Source organism: Apis dorsata, unplaced genomic scaffold (genome assembly GCF_000469605.1).
Source record: "Apis dorsata unplaced genomic scaffold, Apis dorsata 1.3 scaffold_68, whole genome shotgun sequence".
NCBI classification, from domain to species: Eukaryota; Metazoa; Arthropoda; class Insecta; order Hymenoptera; family Apidae; genus Apis; species Apis dorsata.
Genome location: NW_006263366.1, coordinates 377,306 through 393,651, shown reverse-complemented (window position 1 = coordinate 393,651; position 16,346 = coordinate 377,306). Strand labels below are relative to the sequence as shown.

Genomic DNA, 16,346 nt, shown 5'->3' with positions numbered 1-16,346 from the left:
TTTTTAAATTCAATTTTGTATATATTATAATAAGAACTCAAGAAATTATATCGCGTAACATTCAACAACGAAGCACTTTATGAATTTAATTTCGCCGGAATGCTTTCGAGAAAATTGCTTTCCATCTATGTTTTGCATCAGAATTGTAGAAAGTGGTTAAGAATTTTTTTGCCTTTTGAAACACGCAATTCCATTCTTGTACGAAATTTTTTTTATCTCAGAATACATCCAAAAGGGATACGTTATTCCATATGAATAAATTCATGCAACGAACGCCATTGTTTTCTTTCGAAGAAAAAGACCATCAGTCTTATTCTTATATATTTTCTTTAAAATTCAATTTCAATCAAAATAATTTCTATTCGAGGAGCCAAGCCAAGTATTTTGAATCCGCCCACCTTATTTACCAGGATGGAATTGAAACGGATGGAAGAAAGTGCAAATACAGTCGCACGCAACGTGGCTCTCTTGAACGTTCTACGATCCAACATTTACACTGTCAATTTAATTTCAATTAAATTGCGTTTGATATCTTTGCATATTTTCCTTTCGTCAAATTCCCCGATCTTAAATATTTTTCCAGGGGATTAATCGACTGCAAATGGGAGACAAGATTAGTGGGCGCTCCTCGGAAGAAGCGGAAGGAATATTATCCATTTTACGTCGACTACGACTCGAATCGCAGTGCACCGGGCCATTTTGAAATCGTTCGCGTGTATTTCAAGCCTCGAAAGACGGTAGGAATAGAAAGAAAGAAAAAAACGATATGCAAATTTTTTGGCAAGCAATTTCCTTTTCATCGAAAAAGTTTATCGTTCCACAGTGCTACATAGAAACGAAATTGAACATAATCGTGGACATGAGCCTCGAAATGCCCGTTATCTCGCTGACCGGACGTGGAATCGAAAAGAGTTTAAATATAATCAAGTCCAAGATACATTTCAACCCCGTTATTCCGTTTACGGTAATCCAAGAAATCGATTTCACGATTGAAAATACGTGCCATTATCCCGTGGAGTTCTTTTGGCATCATTTGGACGAGTAAGAACGAGTAAGAGTCTGGTCATCTTCGTATATTTATTGTATCATAAAAATTCTGAATAAGTTTCCAAAAAAAAAAAAAAAAAAAAAATCGAGTCACAGGGCACACGAGTACCTCTATACGGCACTGAAACTCTTTCTCACTGCATGACCGACCGAAAACTCGGTTACCACGGTTGCCTGCGTACAGGCGTTTTCAAATACCAAATTACTTATAATTTGAAAAATAAACGAAGCGACCAGGCTCTAATACATTTTGCTCCCCCTTTCCTCCCATCTTGGTATAGTTATTTGTCACTAAACAACGGATTATCCAGAAATTTTCAGTTGGAGGAAGATATAAAGAAAACTCTGTTGCAATATTACAACATGAAGGAAATACTGTTGCCTCTGAAGAAGCCTGGCGAGCCGATGATACCATGGCAATTGGTAAAATTTTACAAAGAGATATTGAACGAAATGGCCCAGTCGTTAATTACGGACAAGATGGAGGAAGAGGATCGATTTGGCGAGGAATTTTTCACCTTCGAGAGCGTCGAGAAGGACACGACGAAGAAGAGCGAAAAGAAAGGGTACAAGTTATCAAGGAAGAGAAAGAAACGGAGAGGAATGAATCAGTACGGGAAGAGAACGAGTATTCGTGGATCTAGTCGTCGTCGAAAGAAGAATGAGATTGCCAGCGATTTGTCCACCACGGATTCGGAAAGGAGGAACTGCCCTACCTTTTCAATTTTTGATGAAACACTGCTGAACGATGTTCCCCTACCCACCACAGATCCCGAGGAAATTCAACGTCTTCTCTTCTGTAAATTTTTATATTATTCCTCTTCTTCTTCGTTTCTCTTCCTTTTCTCCTCCCCGTAACGAAACGTTGCAATTTCCGTAAATTTTTCCTGTTAACCGGGTTTAAATAAATAAGTCTCCAGCAACGTACAAGTTTCAGTTTTGGCTAACAACGAGAATTTCCCCTGTTTCGAGGTTACATCGACAATCTCCATAAGAATCCAGATTTACGGTTGAAAATGAAAGATCCGGTGAAGGAACTTTTCGAGAGCATGGAGAAAAAATCGGAAATCGATATTTCAGATTTGGAAAAGAAATTTCCCGAGAAGAAAGTCTGCATCATTTTTCATGGAGCACCTTTTACGGGTATTTAATGAACGTTGAATGACTACTTTCCTTAACTTTGACTATACACATTCCTTATATTCTCGAAATTTTCTATCGTTTCAGAGTATCAAGAGACTGCGTGCAAAAGCGCCAAAGTCTTGGGAATTCCTATTCTCGGCATCGATAAAGCGATCACCGAAATAATTGCGTTCAACAAGAGCACGTGCGCGATTCAGCTTCGACAGATCATCGACGACGTCTATCAAAAATACATCGAGGCTTTTGAGAAATCGAAGTACGATCCAGACCCAATCATTGATCGTGAATCGTCGAAAAATATAATATACGATAGATAACTAGAGACGCGAAGTATTCTTATTTCCTCTCCCTTTCTTTCCTTCGAATACATGAAATATACGCTATATATTTGTTAGGCAATATTTGGAGCAGGAAAGCACCGACATCGAATCAGAGTCGAGCAAAAAGGCGTCGACCAAAGAAACTTCGAGTAGAAAAAAGAATTCTCGGAAAGAGAAATCGTCGAAAAGTTCGTCGAAAAAGAACACGTCGCCGATATCTACCAAGAACGAAGTGTCGATGTTGCAAGAAGCGATCATTCGGCTTCCCCCGGATCCCGATCCCATCACGGAATTTTCTAAAATTCCGCCCACCGAGAAATTGGAGTTGCTCGACCCTTTGACGAGATACGAGTACAAGATTCAAAGTGTTTTATTGCTCGAGAAAATACTCGATCTTCGCGAATCGCCCAAACTGAAAGGGAAGAGTCCGAGGAAAAAGGAGGAAATCGTTTCTTTCTCGTTCCGTGACATTGATCCCGAATTAATAATCGAAGTTCTTCAACAAAGGTTCTTTCTTATGATTTTTAAGGGAAGGGTGAGGGGGGAAAATTGATAGAATTATCATTAATATTCGAGATGAAACGATTCGCAGATTGTCTTCGGAGGATTTCAAACGAGGTTTCGTCGTGCAAAGTTTGAAGAGCAATTTCTTCCAAAATAACGTGTTCGAGGCTTTGCTCGCTGTGTTGCGGATCGTCGGTTACATCGAATACTTCCTATTCGTCACGTTTCTTAACTCGATGAATTGCTACGAGAACAAAGTCGAGCAACGCACGAAAGAAATCGGTACAGTTCATTCTTATTCGACGATCGAACGTTTGTTGTAATTTCACCTTCTTTCCAGAGAAGGAAAAGCCCGATCCGAAGCAAAGGATACGGGAAATCGACGAGATGTCGGCATCCGAATACGATCAACTTTCCAACGAGGATAAGAAGATGTACATAGATACCATTCTACCCCGTAAAAAGGAGGAGGCGGCTCGTAGGCGAACTCGATTTATGGAACGGATGATAGAACGTACAAAGAGGAAGGTTCTTAATTTTGTTCATCCCTCGAAAGAAAGGAAAAGAAAGAGAATAGATTCAAAATCGATTACATTATCGACGACAGGATAATTTTAGAAATTTATTTTTCTGTGAAATTGGAAAACTTTCAACGTTGCTTCTCTCGAAGAGAAGATTTAAATCTGCTCGATTTAACGTAAACTTACGATATACGACCATTTTTTTCTTTTTTTCCTTCTATTCTCAGGAAGTTCCGAAAATAAAGATATCCAAACGGGTGTCGAAACGGAGCACGAAAACGCCGAAGACAGTAAAGGAAGTTAGTAAAACCTCGAAGATAACCTCCAGCAAACAAGAGACGAGTAAAGTAACGAGGAGTAGAGACAGTTCGAGACGAAGTAATTAATAGAATCTGAACGGAATAAGCGTGAATATGTGTCGTGAATTACGATCTCTCTCACGATGTTTATACCCGTAGGGAAAGAAGAAACCATAATTCTGCCCGAAGTTAAAGAAATCATGATGGCTATGGATAAATATTATTCCGAACTTTCGTTGATTGAAAATGTCCTTCATAATTGGGACCCTATAAAAAAGACGATAGTTGTTATATTTTTATCCATATCTTAATTTTGTATCGATTATTCGACAACGGTTTATTATTTCCTGTTTAGGAAGCATCTCCTACAATCAAGTCTAAAGTGCCACGAAGCGGTAGATCCAGAGACGTGGGTCCTTCCGATACGGGGATTCGAGAGGTAATTTATAACGAATTTTTTATTCACAACAATGCAACAACTATTGCATAGAAAACTATATATGTGTATATATACACAAACCTAAAGATACGTACAAAAATTTTTAAACTAGGTGCCACTTAATAATTTCCACATATGGTACGTGAAATCCAGCGATCCTTGGGAGAAGACGATGTACGACATGGTCGTTTCTCAAATGGGCGAAAATACCTCGGCAAAGCTTGCCATTCGTAAGTTGAATCGACGAATTCAAACTCGCTTAAAATTAACGTATCTTCGATTAACACAGCCGTCGAGGTGGTGCCCGAGCCAGATCTTCGGCCGAAAATGTATTCCATCATCAGATGGACGTCTATCGAGAAACGAGTGAAAAAAGTTCCAAGCAGTAGGATATCGTTTCTTCCAATATTTCTCTCGTAAACCATTGATTAACAATTAATCGTGAATTCATCGTTATTTGTTATATACAGTAGTTTACAATTTGGTTTCCCTAACGCCGACCATGGAAGTTTCCTGCACCTTCGAGTCGAACAACACGAGCGAGTTGAGCGTGCAGGAGAGCAACGTTAAGAAAAATCGAAGAAGGAGGAAGAATCCGTCGAACAGGGAGATGGAGGGGCAAAAATCGACGAGCAAGGAGAATCAATCTTTGACGATCGAGAGCAGGGACGCGAATTTGTGCTTGGCATCGGAAACAATGGTGGAAGAGCCGTTGAAGCCACGATGGATATTGCTGCCGGGCGAAAGTCAGAGGTTCAAGATCCGATTTCAACCGGAAGAGACAGGCCGCTACGAGGAAACGTACGCCGTGACGATAGCTGAGGGGAACTGCATCACTTACGATATAAACGTTGTCGGTATCGCGGACGTGCCGAGGCTCGACATGAACCCTGATACCATTTTCACGAAAGTAATTAAACGAGTATACAAACCGTGTATAAAGTAACCTTTCAATTTTTCGTTCCTTTCGTGCTTTTTTCCACCATTATTTCTAAATCTGATCTGCGAATATTTTGCAGACCATGGCCACCAAATTGCACGTGACAGACAATTCCGTATACTTTTACGACACGGAGTTGTACGACTTTGGATCCCAGCTACTTTTCCATCAAGATCAAAAGTTTGTTATCGCCTTCCTCCTTTTTTCTTTTTTAATCATCTTTTGATAATCGTATTACTTTTTCTTCTAAGAAATCAATATTTTTACGTTTATATACATATTATCCAAAACTGGGTTTTTATTATTCTCTATTTAATTATTCTCCCTGTTTCGCAATTCGAGCGAGGCGAAATAAATCGGAACAAGCTGTTGGTGGAACGAACCGATTTCAATTTCCATCCAAGGGAATTTGAAATCGAAGGGAATCGAACGTTCCGCTCCAAGTTTGCGAATCCGTTGAAACTTGTGTCGCCTTACCTATTCCCAGGCCGCACTATCGAAAAGCTCGGCTCAAGTTTTGCAACATTTCCGAAGTGCCGGTGGAAGTTTTCTTCTCCCTTTCCGAAAACGACTGCTTTTCCATCGAACCACAGATGCTTTATATCGACGTACGTTCACCCACTCGACAATGTCTCGTTTAATCATCTCTCCTTCGTTTAATTGATCGAATTAATTCACGCAGCAAGGCAATTGCGCGACATTGATCGTGACATCCGTCGCGACCAAACTCGGGATCATCAAAACGAAGCTGTTAATGTGCATCACGAACAACCCGAAAGTCGAAATCCTCGTGGTAATTATCTTGAAATTTCCACGGGAAATCCAATGTTAAAATCCTTTTGAAATTTGAGTGTATATAAATATATAAATTCAAATCTCGAATTTAAATCTCGAAAATCCAAAGCTTGGTATATAATTTTTATTTTTTCACGCCCCGCGTTGGAATCACGGGAAAATTCAGCTTCAAAACGAGGGCACCAAATTGGATATCGAACTGGACGGGAAAAATATGTTCTTCGGTCGCACTCTGCTCTATCGAACGGAATACAGAACGTTGACGATTATAAACAATACTCCGGTGTCGTTCTTCTGGTTCTTGGAATTCGAGGAATCCGTCAATTCTCAAATATCGTTCACACCTCACGAGGGAATGATCGATGCCCACAGCAGACGAGAAGTGGAATTCCAGTACAACGCTAACACGGTAACGCCCCTCCCTTTCCAACTGTCAACCCTTTCGTCAAAAGCGTTGAGCGGTCTTTCGCCTCCTCTTGCCGTCGTAACAACGTTGCTTTTAAGAAAAAAATAATTCTCATTCGTATATCGATGTATGTTTATTTAGTTTTCCTTGAAAAATTTATTTAATTGAATCAAGATCGATCCTTTGCGCTCGATGAGCAGTCACCTTACGGATAACGTAAAATTAAATTTCTTCACAAGTCCATTCTGAATTGTTGAAGAATCTTGCTGCTTTCGTTTTCTTTAATGTCACGCTTAATGAACACGATCGATCTCGTTTCCCAACAATTCGAAATCAATTTCATCTTCGCTCGAATTCGCTAATTTTATTTTTGAAATTTTTTTTAAGGCTTCACGATCTGAACCAACGTTCGAGATACTGTCAAGACCATAATTTTGCAGGAATTTAAGATCGAATATTCTGTCTTCATTTTAAATTATTTCCTAATAAAGAAATAAAGAAATAATAGCCAAGGAAATCCTCACGAATTAATCGGGGATAACGAGATCTGGCATAAATAAAGAATTGCCGCGTGAAACGTCTGAGAGTCGTCTCTCGAGCGCAAAGAGGTTTTTTTTTGACTGAAGAGCGAAAGGGTCGAACCGTTGAGCGTGTCAATTCAGAATTTCTTGGAGAAATTTCCTACAGATCGGCATGGTGGACAAGAAAATGGTAAAGTTCAATGCGTTTCTCGCCAAAGAAGACTCGGATGCCGTTTTTACGGAAATTATCCTAGTATCGGGCGAGACTTATGACGTTATGGTGGACATCAACGACGCGAATCCTATCGATTTCAAAAGTATAAAAGCGGAATTCCCCGCGAAAGCTGCGTTCACCATGAGAAATCGTGGCAACTATGAGGTGAAATACGTGTAAGAGGATATATATAATAATACTGTGCGCCTTTCTCTCTTTTCCATCCCTATATCTCGTGGCGAATAAAGCGAAGCGGATCGCGTATTTTTTCGCGTGTAGAATAACGTTGCAAGAGAAAGAGAAGCTGAACGAATTAAATCTGCCTCGTAATTTCAAGAAGAACGTCCAAGTCGACCCGTGCAGCGGAACCATTCCGCCGCATACGGAGAAAATCGTAGAGGTTTGTGGTTTCTCTCTTTTCTCCTTTTTCCCCCTTCTCTTCTCTTGTTAGATAGAGATAAAATGAAATAAAAAAAAAGAGACCCGCGTTGAAATTGAATTTTAATAGCCAGACCCTTCGTTCTCTTCGTTTTACAGCTGATATTACATCCGATGATGGAGTTGGTACTTAAGGAAGTTCCGATATTAATATGCAATTTGATCGACATGCAGAAGAAACTTACTATAATCGCGGAGATCCCTTTAAAAGTTTCCCTCCTTTCGTTTTACACGAGGTACGAGGGATATCGTCTTGAGAATTTTCGCTTGTTTAACTTCTCCCCGCGTTGATAAAAGTGGAGATTTATTCAATTTCCCCCTCCCTTTCTCCCTCCCTGGAATCGCTATAGATTTCGCATTCACCCGTTCCCAGTGGTGAACTTTGGAACAATGTCCATATGCACGGAGAAAACGATGTTCATTAACATCGAGAACACGGGGAAATTTCCATTGCATTATTTCTTTCGATTGGTGGAACACCCATCCATAGTCTACATGACGAAATTGTGGCCAATAGAGGTCGAGAAGAAAAAACCGATTATAACCGAGGTGTTAACGAGAAAGATAAGAAAACCAATGAAAGGCGTAAAAAATGATAAGTACGCTTCTTTCTTTCTTCTTTTTTTAAATTCGACCGAGAAGATGACAAAACGATCGAAAAATCGGTTAATAATCCATATCGAACGATATATATATATATATATATAGGTCTCTCTTGGAACCGGAAAAAATAATATTGGGACCGATGACGATAACGAAGCTGGAGGGTAACGTGGACGTTGGTCAAATGGACAGTATCGCCATTAATTGTTATCCGGAATTCGTGGGCTCCCAAGACGAGCAGATCGTACTCGTCGTTCCCGATACCATACCCGAAGACAAAGACGGGAAGATAATCACTTTAACGGTGACCTCGTCCATCCCTTGCATCGATTTTCACAACTTCGACGCGATGTTTCACGAAAACCACGTGGTCGAAAGAATTCAAGACTTCGAGTATTCCAACGATGTTCGTATCGGCCATCGAATATATTCTCCTTATAACCGTTCGAGAAAATACGCGTATTACACGGAATTTGTTGCGTAAATCTACGACGATCGCAGATTCGAATCTCTCCTCTTCGTTTTCTCTTCGTTTCCCTTACAGATCGGCCCGCACACCGTGTTTGCCCGTCAAGAGAGGTGTCTCTACTTCCAGTACATCAGCGTGCAGAGTACTCACATGGCTTGTTTCAAATTGTTCAATTACGGCATAGTGCCCGTGAACATAAGTATCGAGCTCATAGAAGACTCGTTGTTACCCGATATGACAAGGTTCAACGTGTTCATCATAGAGCCGATGTACGAACAGATCCTTCCCATGAACCACAAAGTGTTCACCGTGTCCTTCACTCCGAGCACCATAGAGGTGAACACGTTTATACGAGTAATCATAAATATATATATATATATATATAAAAATGGACGAATGTTTTACGCAGACGTTTCGCGCGAAATTTCACGCAAGAGTTGTTTTGCCCCCGCATCTGGAAGGGGACGAGCTGACAGTGCAATTGATAGGGGAATCTTGCGTGCCGGAAGTGGCGATCACGGAGCCGATCCATGCAATACGGGAAACACCTTGCTTGAACTTTCCACGCACGTTGATCGACGAAGGCACTTGCAAATACTTCACATTGGAGAACGTCGGATTCATCAAGGCGAAAGTGATCGTTGAAATAATGGAGGATCCGAACAACGTGTTCACTTTCTTCCCTTGCCCGGACACGCAGCATTTGTTGCAAATTTTGGAAGAGTATTGCAACGGTTGTTCAATCATTTATTTATTCATCTCGATCAAGGATATGTATATATATATATATATTTTCGATTTTATTTTTTTACAGAGCCGTACAATCGATGCACCGTGATACGCTTGGGGACCAAAGACGTGGCGCGTTTTAAAACGACGTTTGCGCCCGAAAGAATCGGAAAGTTCTACGGGAAAATTCGTTTGCACGTGATCGATAATCCTTACGAGAATCTAACGATCAATCTGGAGGGGGATTGTTACGTGGAGGCGATCGTGTTGGAAGGTCTTCCCCTCGATGACAATAAACTTAGAACGTCGAATATGGGCAATCGAGAAAATTACAGGCGGAAATTAACGTCCAGGCAGACCTCCTTGTCAGGTAACGAAAAAAAAAAATCTGATACGATTTATTATTTCCAAATCGATTTAATTTTATTAACTCTACAGTTTTACAACAAAAATTGTAAAGATAAAATATGTATATGTTTCACAGAGTCGAACAATCAAACGGTGTATTTGCCCTATCTCACCTATGTTCTCGACTACGGGCTTTGTTTCGTTAGTAAAATGTATAAAAAAACGTTTAAGATCATCAACAAAACAACGGACCGATGGTTCCGTTTCCAATGGGGTTTGCATAATCACGTTGTGTTCGAGCCATCCACTGGGCATGTAAAGTATCTCACGTTCAAAGAGATCGTCGTTACTTTCTTGGCAACGGAGCCCAAAATTCACCAGAACGTACGTTTTCACTCGAATGAAACCTGTTGTCATTGAATCGTGAACGAAATAATCCCAAAACATTTCATCCATCGTATTATTACTTTTTCTCGAAAATTTGATATTAAGTTGCAATCTCGCATTGCAATTCTCTCTCTTTCTCTCTTTCTTTAAATATATATATTAATAAACGATAAAATTATAATTCTTTCTTTCAAGTTAATGATTTTTACTCCAGACTCCTATCGAGTGTTCGATATGCGAAATACTGGTAGAGAATCCGGATGATGAAATTGCATGGGACGACAGGCAAACGGAAGTGCAATGGAGAAAGATATATTACGACTCATCGATGAATGACGATTTATTGAAGAAGATCGTGGAACCGACCATGGAGTCGATTCACAACATCGTCCCTGGAACGACGAAAATTCTTCAACTCCTGTTAAACGCCAACGTTGCGTATTCGGAATACTCGTGCATGGTTGAAGAAATATTTTTCAAAGATACCTTGATGTATCAGGTTATTAATTATCGTCCATTTAGTAGAATTATTATTTCGTAATATACATCGATCGGGAAAGAAACGGAAAGGAGAGAGAATAATTACGAAATAATTTTTCATCCCAGACCAGGGAGTATACGTTCACCATAACGAATCCAGGTGTCGTGAACATGATGTACATATGGAAGATAAACATGGACGAGCAGTACCCGAAGAGATACCTTGGGGAGAGTTCAAACGTGAATTCGAGGCAGAAAATATCGGAATCCTCGAGTCACGTTTCGAAATCGTTCAGGGGAACATTGTCCGCGATGAGTCAAAGAAACTATTACGAGGACGACATGAGCGCGGACGACTCAAAATATTTTTCACAACAATGCACCTCGTTCATTACTGGTAATTATAGTAACAATAGTAACTAGAGGAGGGGATCTCGAGTTTTCCGTATTTGCAATTATCAAAAAATTATCTATCCATCCCTTTTCGTCTCGTCGTATTTGGATACATCTATAAGGGGAATATGACGTATACGAAAATAAGAGGAAAGAACAAAGGAAATAAATCTAAAATGGTAAAATTATTCATAATTGCAGACAGCGTGGATATGGGGAAAGGGTTGAGCACGACCAGGCCATCGGATCTGTTCAGCAGCACCGCCGGATTGTCGGGAAGAACCACCGACAGTTGGCTGGAAGGCGACGATTTGCCGTTCGCAATCCACCCTGAGATGGGGATGATACCGCCCGGAAAATCCGAGGAATGTACATTAAAATTCTCCCCCAAGGATGTATTTTATTACAAGGCATACCTTACGTGCAAGTAAGGATTCGATGGAAGCGTGTACATAATATACGTGCATATAGAATAGATAGAAATCATTTTTATTTTATGTAATTTCTTTTTTTTTTTTTTTTTTTTTTTCATAAAACTTACCGCATATCGATGCGAGCGAAAGAAAAGAAGAAGAAGAAGAAAAAAATTAGAAATAAAAATACGAAGAAGATATATCGAAAAAAAAACATTGTAAAAATACAGGATAGAGAATCTGAATCCGCATCTGCCGATCTTGATGATACCAGTCATGGCGAGAAGTTTGTTACCGTACTGTCACTTCGACGTGCAGGAGAGCGATTATGTATCGAGCGGGAGGCGTGACGCACACCTACCCGGTCCCGTGGGATACGAAATAGACGATCCAGATCTATGGAGGAACATCAGGGTAATCGAATTTAAAGTGATCGGCATCGGCGAAACCCACGTGAGGTAAGTGTACTTTGAAAAACTTCGTTGCGCGAATTACACGATTCACCAGAGACGAATTGGACTCGAGTTAAGTAAAATATAACAGGATTATAAAAGCCATTCAATGATGAATTCTCCCCATAAATTCTATACGAAAATACGAAATAAATGTAAAATTCATCGATAACTTTCTTATTGTTCGGATAAAAGAAAAAGAAAAAAGAAACGAAATCGGAATCATAATCGAAATGTTTGAATCAAAATCGAATCGATTTCAGAAAATTCCACTTGGTCAACCCTACCGTGGACGATTACCATTTCTCGTGGAAGAATCGAACCCTTCTTAGCGGGATCGAGATATCGAATTTTCACTGCACGGTGACCGAGGGCATCGCTGAACGCGGGAAACGTACCGACATGTCTTTCACGTTTTTGGCAAGCGATATCGGAGTCTTCGAATCGTTCTGGCTCTTCTCCATCGAGAGATACAATCTGGAATGCCTTTTCCTGGTCGTCGGCATCGTGACCGAACCGTTGGTGTACTGTTTGATGGCACACGTGAAACTGAAGCCAACAATCTTGGGTCCGACTCTCGAACCATTTCTTTACCAATCTGCCTTCTTCCCTCCCCCTCCCCCTCCCACTTCCATTCCCCTCCTTCTATATCGAGACAGATAGGGACCGACTGTTTATCTTTCTGCTCTACTCTATCGTTTCTTTCTTATTTCTGTAAAAGTGTGGCGAGGACGGTGAAGAAATATTACGAATGAAAATTAATTCATTTGCAGGATTCAACGTGAGAGAATCGATAAAATTTCTGAACAACGAGAATTTCCACATACCGTTCAGAGTGTTGGAAGAATCCCTTTACTCGGAGGGTAAATTTCAAAAGCTCAGCATCACCCCAATGACAGGAACCTTCGTGTCGAAGTGCGAACAGCATCTCTGGTGATTGTCCTACCCCTCCCCTCTCCTTAATCGACTTCGGAATGGCACGAACTGAAACTCGTTTTTTTTTTTTACTCGCGTTCGCAGGATCGAGTATTATCCAACCCGGGTCGGCGAATTCAGATTTTACATTCAGTGCGCCGTGAAGCTGATGAAAAAACCGATTACGATATTAGTGATCGCCTCCGTTTACGATATATCACTCTCGGTTTCCTATTGCTTAAACGACGAAATCGTGACAGCTGTTAAGAATAAGGAGAACGTTATCGACTTTGGCAAGGTGAAAATTAGGAAAATTATCTCTAATCGGGAATCGATTTGAGAGTAAAATCTAATTCTCTTATTTTTGTAAAAGCAAAAGCAAAGTGTGTGAAGAAATATTAATTCTATTAAATAATTAATTAATAGAGACAGTTATTTTTCACCGGTTGACCATTGTCTGAAAATAATTTTTATTTCGAGCACAGCGTTCAAAAAAAAGAAAAAATGAAAAGAACAGAAAGTAATATCGTTTTCTTTTTTTTTTTTTTTAACTTTGCTGCGAAGATAATACCCGAAATACCGATCACCGTCAAATTCGACATAAAGAATACCTGCAAAGTGGCGTTCTATTACTCTTGGGAGCTCGGCATCACGCCAGAAATTATGTTCAGAAATTCGTACACCATAACGGTGTCTCAGAAACAAGGTCATCTAACCAGCGAGAATCAATGTAGCTGTTACTTAACTTTGACAACGTTTCAGAAAATTCACATAAAAAATCATTGCGTTTTGCTGAAAGTACGTATATTATACGGTCGATGATAAGACTCGTAAAAAGAAAGAAAGAAAAAAGAATGTCAAGAATAATTTTCAAAAATAATTTTTCTTAAACTTTCTCCAGATTTCCAACGGCCTATTTTATAAATTTATACTGAAAGCGTTCTCCAAGAAGCCTGCTATCGAATTCAGTTTCAATCGTTACGATTTTGGATATTGTTACATTCAGGAGAACGAATTAGTTTCATACAAGACGGAGCTTATCGTGACAAATACCGAAGACGTATCATACGTGTGAGTTTTTCAATAAAAAAAAAAAAAAATTCTAATTTAGCTTTAATCGTTTTCCAATTGATTAACATATTGCCGCAAATTTCCGAAAATTTTTGAAACGAAAATTTTCATCATTGTTTCAATTAACGTAACACAGACTCGAATGCAAGTACGAAAATAAACCCTACCTCTCCATCGATTTGAATTTCATATCTGAAGCGTTGGCCGCCCATTCTAAGATCACCATACCGATCACTTTTCGACCGCTTAAGGAGATAAAGTACCACGAATGTTTGGTGTTTGTGATCAACTCGTTTCACGAGAGGAAAGTAACGATTACAGGCGAGGGGATCACTTATAAAGTAAATTATTCCCGAATGAAAACTTTCGTGTAGACATAAGGCGAAAGGTGGTTCTCCATCGGGATGGAGGCCACAAAGGAAACGTGACAAAATCTAGTTTCTCGATGAAACGAAAGATTAATTGACGAAAGTTGAGAAATAAAACTTAATCGTTTCTAAAATTTATATTTCTCTATCCTGAAATGAAATGAAATAGATCTGAGAGTAATATAATCCACGGATCGATAAAAAAGAAAAAAAATGTAAAGAAATTTGTCAATAATTAGTTTGTTTTTTAACTTTTATCGATAAATTTAATTTAATTTTTTATTATCCAATTAGAATTATCTCCGATTGTTAAATCAATTAGGATTAATTAAGTAACAAAAATACGGATCCATTGGAGAAAAAGATTAATAAAATTCTTCTATCGAGAAACTTGATTTTCTTGATTCTGAAAAAAACCGAAACAAGATGCTAATTTTAATCTATCTAATCTGGTGTTGCCAATTTCTAGATCTATTTAATGAATTCTCGGGACAAAATAATCGATCTTGGTAACATTCTTCCTATGAAAGTGGTGGTGAAGAAGATCCCGATAGTGAACAAGGGCTTGGCATCGGCCAAAGTGAAATTCGGGGTGATGCAGTATCTGGGTGGTTATGACGATTACTACGAAAGTCTGGGTTATTGTAACGTGAAGCGGGATGCTCCTATTCTAGCTAAAGCGTCCATCATGGAGACCAAGCGTTCCTGGACCTTCGACAGTGTGTTGGACACCATAGAACCGAAACTTTACGAAGTTTTGAAGATCAAGCCGTCGACCAATGTTATTCTGAAACCGAATAAGAGTATCAACGTGATGATCTTCTTCAAACCCACGGCCAGGGTAAAGCCGTTCTCGATTAAAGTCGCTCTTCAAACGAATTCGAACATTATACCGTTGTTCTTGGTTCGTGGAAGTTGCGTAGGAACGGATTTTCGCTTAAACAGAACCAATATTTTCTTCGGAACGGTGACTCAGGATTGTATCGAAGAATCTAAGATGATTCTGATGAACACCGGGGATCTTGGATCAAGGTTGGTGAATAAAATTCGCCCTCCTTTTTTCTATCCTCCATAATGGATACTTGATTTCGTTTTTTCTTTTTTTCATTTCTTCATCTTTCATAGTAATCATAGTAATTTTTGGATACGGATTATCCACAAATGATAAATAAATGTTAACAAACAAATAGATTCAAATGGAACGTAGAGAAATTGCCGAAGGAATTCCAAATCATCCCTATGTCCGGTTACTGCTCGGTCGATACGAATATCATTTTCGTGGTGAAGTTCCAACCTTTCGAGCAAAAAAACATAATCGAGGGTGAGGTGAGTTCACGACCTGGTTTCCTAGCGTACGAATATATCAAACAATCTCTTAATGAGATTCTCTGCACGCGTGTTCTACGTCCTTCTCTTTCTCCATCGCTTTAATTTTCGAGATTGCGTTAAATATAAAAATCGTCCGTCGTCCGATAATAATTCGATCCCTTCGATTATTTTTATAACAATTCTCTCTATTCAATCCATCTTTTTGAATAAGAATTTATTTTTAACTTTTAACGAGTGGCAAAAGGAAAAAATTGATCTTGAACGATTCTCAAGTTGTATAAGAATAATAATATAAAGAAAAAAGTGTTTGATGGATGTTTCGCGAGGAAAATTGTTTCACAACAATACAAGAATTTATTTTTAACTTTTAACGAGTTAATTTCGCGATTAGATCGATTATTTTTATAACAATTCTCTCTATTCAATCCATCTTTTTGAATAAGAATTTATTTTTAACTTTTAACGAGTGGCAAAAGGAAAAAATTGATCTTGAACGATTCTCAAGTTGTATAAGAATAATAATATAAAGAAGAAGGTGTTTGATGGATGTTTCGCGAGGAAAATTGTTTCATAACTATACTATCGATCAAACATCATTTCGAGAGAAATAATTTCGCGATTAGATCGATTATTTTTATAACAATTCTCTCTATTCAATCCATCTTTTTGAATAAGAATTTATTTTTAACTTTTAACGAGTGGCAAAAGGAAAAATTGATCTCGATTCGAACGATTTTCAAGTTCTATAAAAAATAATAATATAAAAGAAATAATAATATAAAAGAAGGTGTTTGATGGATAC

At 38.9% G+C, this 16,346-nt stretch overlaps 3 protein-coding genes across 5 annotated transcripts in view; all 3 read left to right on the top strand.

The window, feature by feature from the left end:
- The first annotated feature begins 385 nt into the window (after nucleotides 1–385).
- Nucleotides 386–3,974, top strand: LOC102681668 (hydrocephalus-inducing protein homolog). Of its 3 annotated transcripts, XM_031515396.1 has the most exons (9): nucleotides 386–737; nucleotides 824–1,041; nucleotides 1,359–1,846; nucleotides 2,020–2,190; nucleotides 2,275–2,446; nucleotides 2,586–3,017; nucleotides 3,103–3,296; nucleotides 3,355–3,542; nucleotides 3,763–3,974. In XM_031515396.1, exons 2-9 carry the CDS (start codon nucleotides 860–862, stop codon nucleotides 3,919–3,921), a joined length of 1,986 nt encoding a protein of 661 aa, XP_031371256.1. In that variant the 5' UTR covers nucleotides 386–737; nucleotides 824–859; the 3' UTR covers nucleotides 3,922–3,974. The 3 variants fall into 3 exon arrangements, with proteins under 3 accessions (XP_031371256.1, XP_006610095.2, XP_031371255.1); XM_006610032.2 differs by having other exon boundaries at nucleotides 386–1,041; XM_031515395.1 differs by lacking the exon at nucleotides 3,763–3,974 and having other exon boundaries at nucleotides 386–1,041; nucleotides 3,355–3,630.
- A 179-nt stretch (nucleotides 3,975–4,153) lies between these two features.
- LOC102681798 (hydrocephalus-inducing protein-like) lies at nucleotides 4,154–8,067 on the top strand. The gene is made up of 10 exons (XM_031515397.1): nucleotides 4,154–4,273; nucleotides 4,386–4,503; nucleotides 4,563–4,658; nucleotides 4,744–5,183; nucleotides 5,293–5,393; nucleotides 5,701–5,821; nucleotides 5,896–6,006; nucleotides 6,175–6,417; nucleotides 7,429–7,549; nucleotides 7,687–8,067. Exons 2-9 carry the CDS (start codon nucleotides 4,446–4,448, stop codon nucleotides 7,477–7,479), a joined length of 1,221 nt encoding a protein of 406 aa, XP_031371257.1. The 5' UTR covers nucleotides 4,154–4,273; nucleotides 4,386–4,445; the 3' UTR covers nucleotides 7,480–7,549; nucleotides 7,687–8,067.
- A 236-nt stretch (nucleotides 8,068–8,303) lies between these two features.
- LOC102680201 (hydrocephalus-inducing protein-like) overlaps nucleotides 8,304–16,346 on the top strand; it is an 11,720-nt gene continuing 3,677 nt past the window's right edge. Inside the window, exons 1-17 of the mRNA XM_031515398.1 lie at nucleotides 8,304–8,596; nucleotides 8,735–8,995; nucleotides 9,069–9,393; nucleotides 9,474–9,758; nucleotides 9,873–10,120; nucleotides 10,338–10,622; nucleotides 10,730–11,000; nucleotides 11,198–11,423; nucleotides 11,640–11,867; nucleotides 12,125–12,429; nucleotides 12,635–12,794; nucleotides 12,882–13,074; nucleotides 13,341–13,574; nucleotides 13,678–13,847; nucleotides 13,984–14,188; nucleotides 14,685–15,247; nucleotides 15,406–15,541. Of these exons, the coding sequence (XP_031371258.1) occupies nucleotides 8,333–8,596; nucleotides 8,735–8,995; nucleotides 9,069–9,393; nucleotides 9,474–9,758; nucleotides 9,873–10,120; nucleotides 10,338–10,622; nucleotides 10,730–11,000; nucleotides 11,198–11,423; nucleotides 11,640–11,867; nucleotides 12,125–12,429; nucleotides 12,635–12,794; nucleotides 12,882–13,074; nucleotides 13,341–13,574; nucleotides 13,678–13,847; nucleotides 13,984–14,188; nucleotides 14,685–15,247; nucleotides 15,406–15,541 (4,359 nt within the window). The 5' untranslated portion in view covers nucleotides 8,304–8,332. The remainder of the gene's footprint in view (nucleotides 8,597–8,734; nucleotides 8,996–9,068; nucleotides 9,394–9,473; nucleotides 9,759–9,872; nucleotides 10,121–10,337; nucleotides 10,623–10,729; nucleotides 11,001–11,197; nucleotides 11,424–11,639; nucleotides 11,868–12,124; nucleotides 12,430–12,634; nucleotides 12,795–12,881; nucleotides 13,075–13,340; nucleotides 13,575–13,677; nucleotides 13,848–13,983; nucleotides 14,189–14,684; nucleotides 15,248–15,405; nucleotides 15,542–16,346) is intronic.

Excerpts from the sequence above, each read along its gene's own strand:
- LOC102681668 (XM_006610032.2), top strand. The coding sequence starts at position 767 with ATGCAAATTTTTTGGCAAGCAATTTCCTTTTCATCGAAAAAGTTTATC. Across the intron at positions 2,447-2,585 it reads GAGGCTTTTGAGAAATCGAA|GCAATATTTGGAGCAGGAAA; the intron begins GTACGATCCAGA and ends TATATTTGTTAG. Across the intron at positions 3,543-3,762 it reads TAGAACGTACAAAGAGGAAG|GAAGTTCCGAAAATAAAGAT; the intron begins GTTCTTAATTTT and ends TTCTATTCTCAG.
- LOC102681798 (XM_031515397.1), top strand. The coding sequence starts at position 4,446 with ATGTACGACATGGTCGTTTCTCAAATGGGCGAAAATACCTCGGCAAAG. Across the intron at positions 4,504-4,562 it reads CTCGGCAAAGCTTGCCATTC|CCGTCGAGGTGGTGCCCGAG; the intron begins GTAAGTTGAATC and ends CGATTAACACAG. Across the intron at positions 5,394-5,700 it reads CTTTTCCATCAAGATCAAAA|GCCGCACTATCGAAAAGCTC; the intron begins GTTTGTTATCGC and ends ACCTATTCCCAG.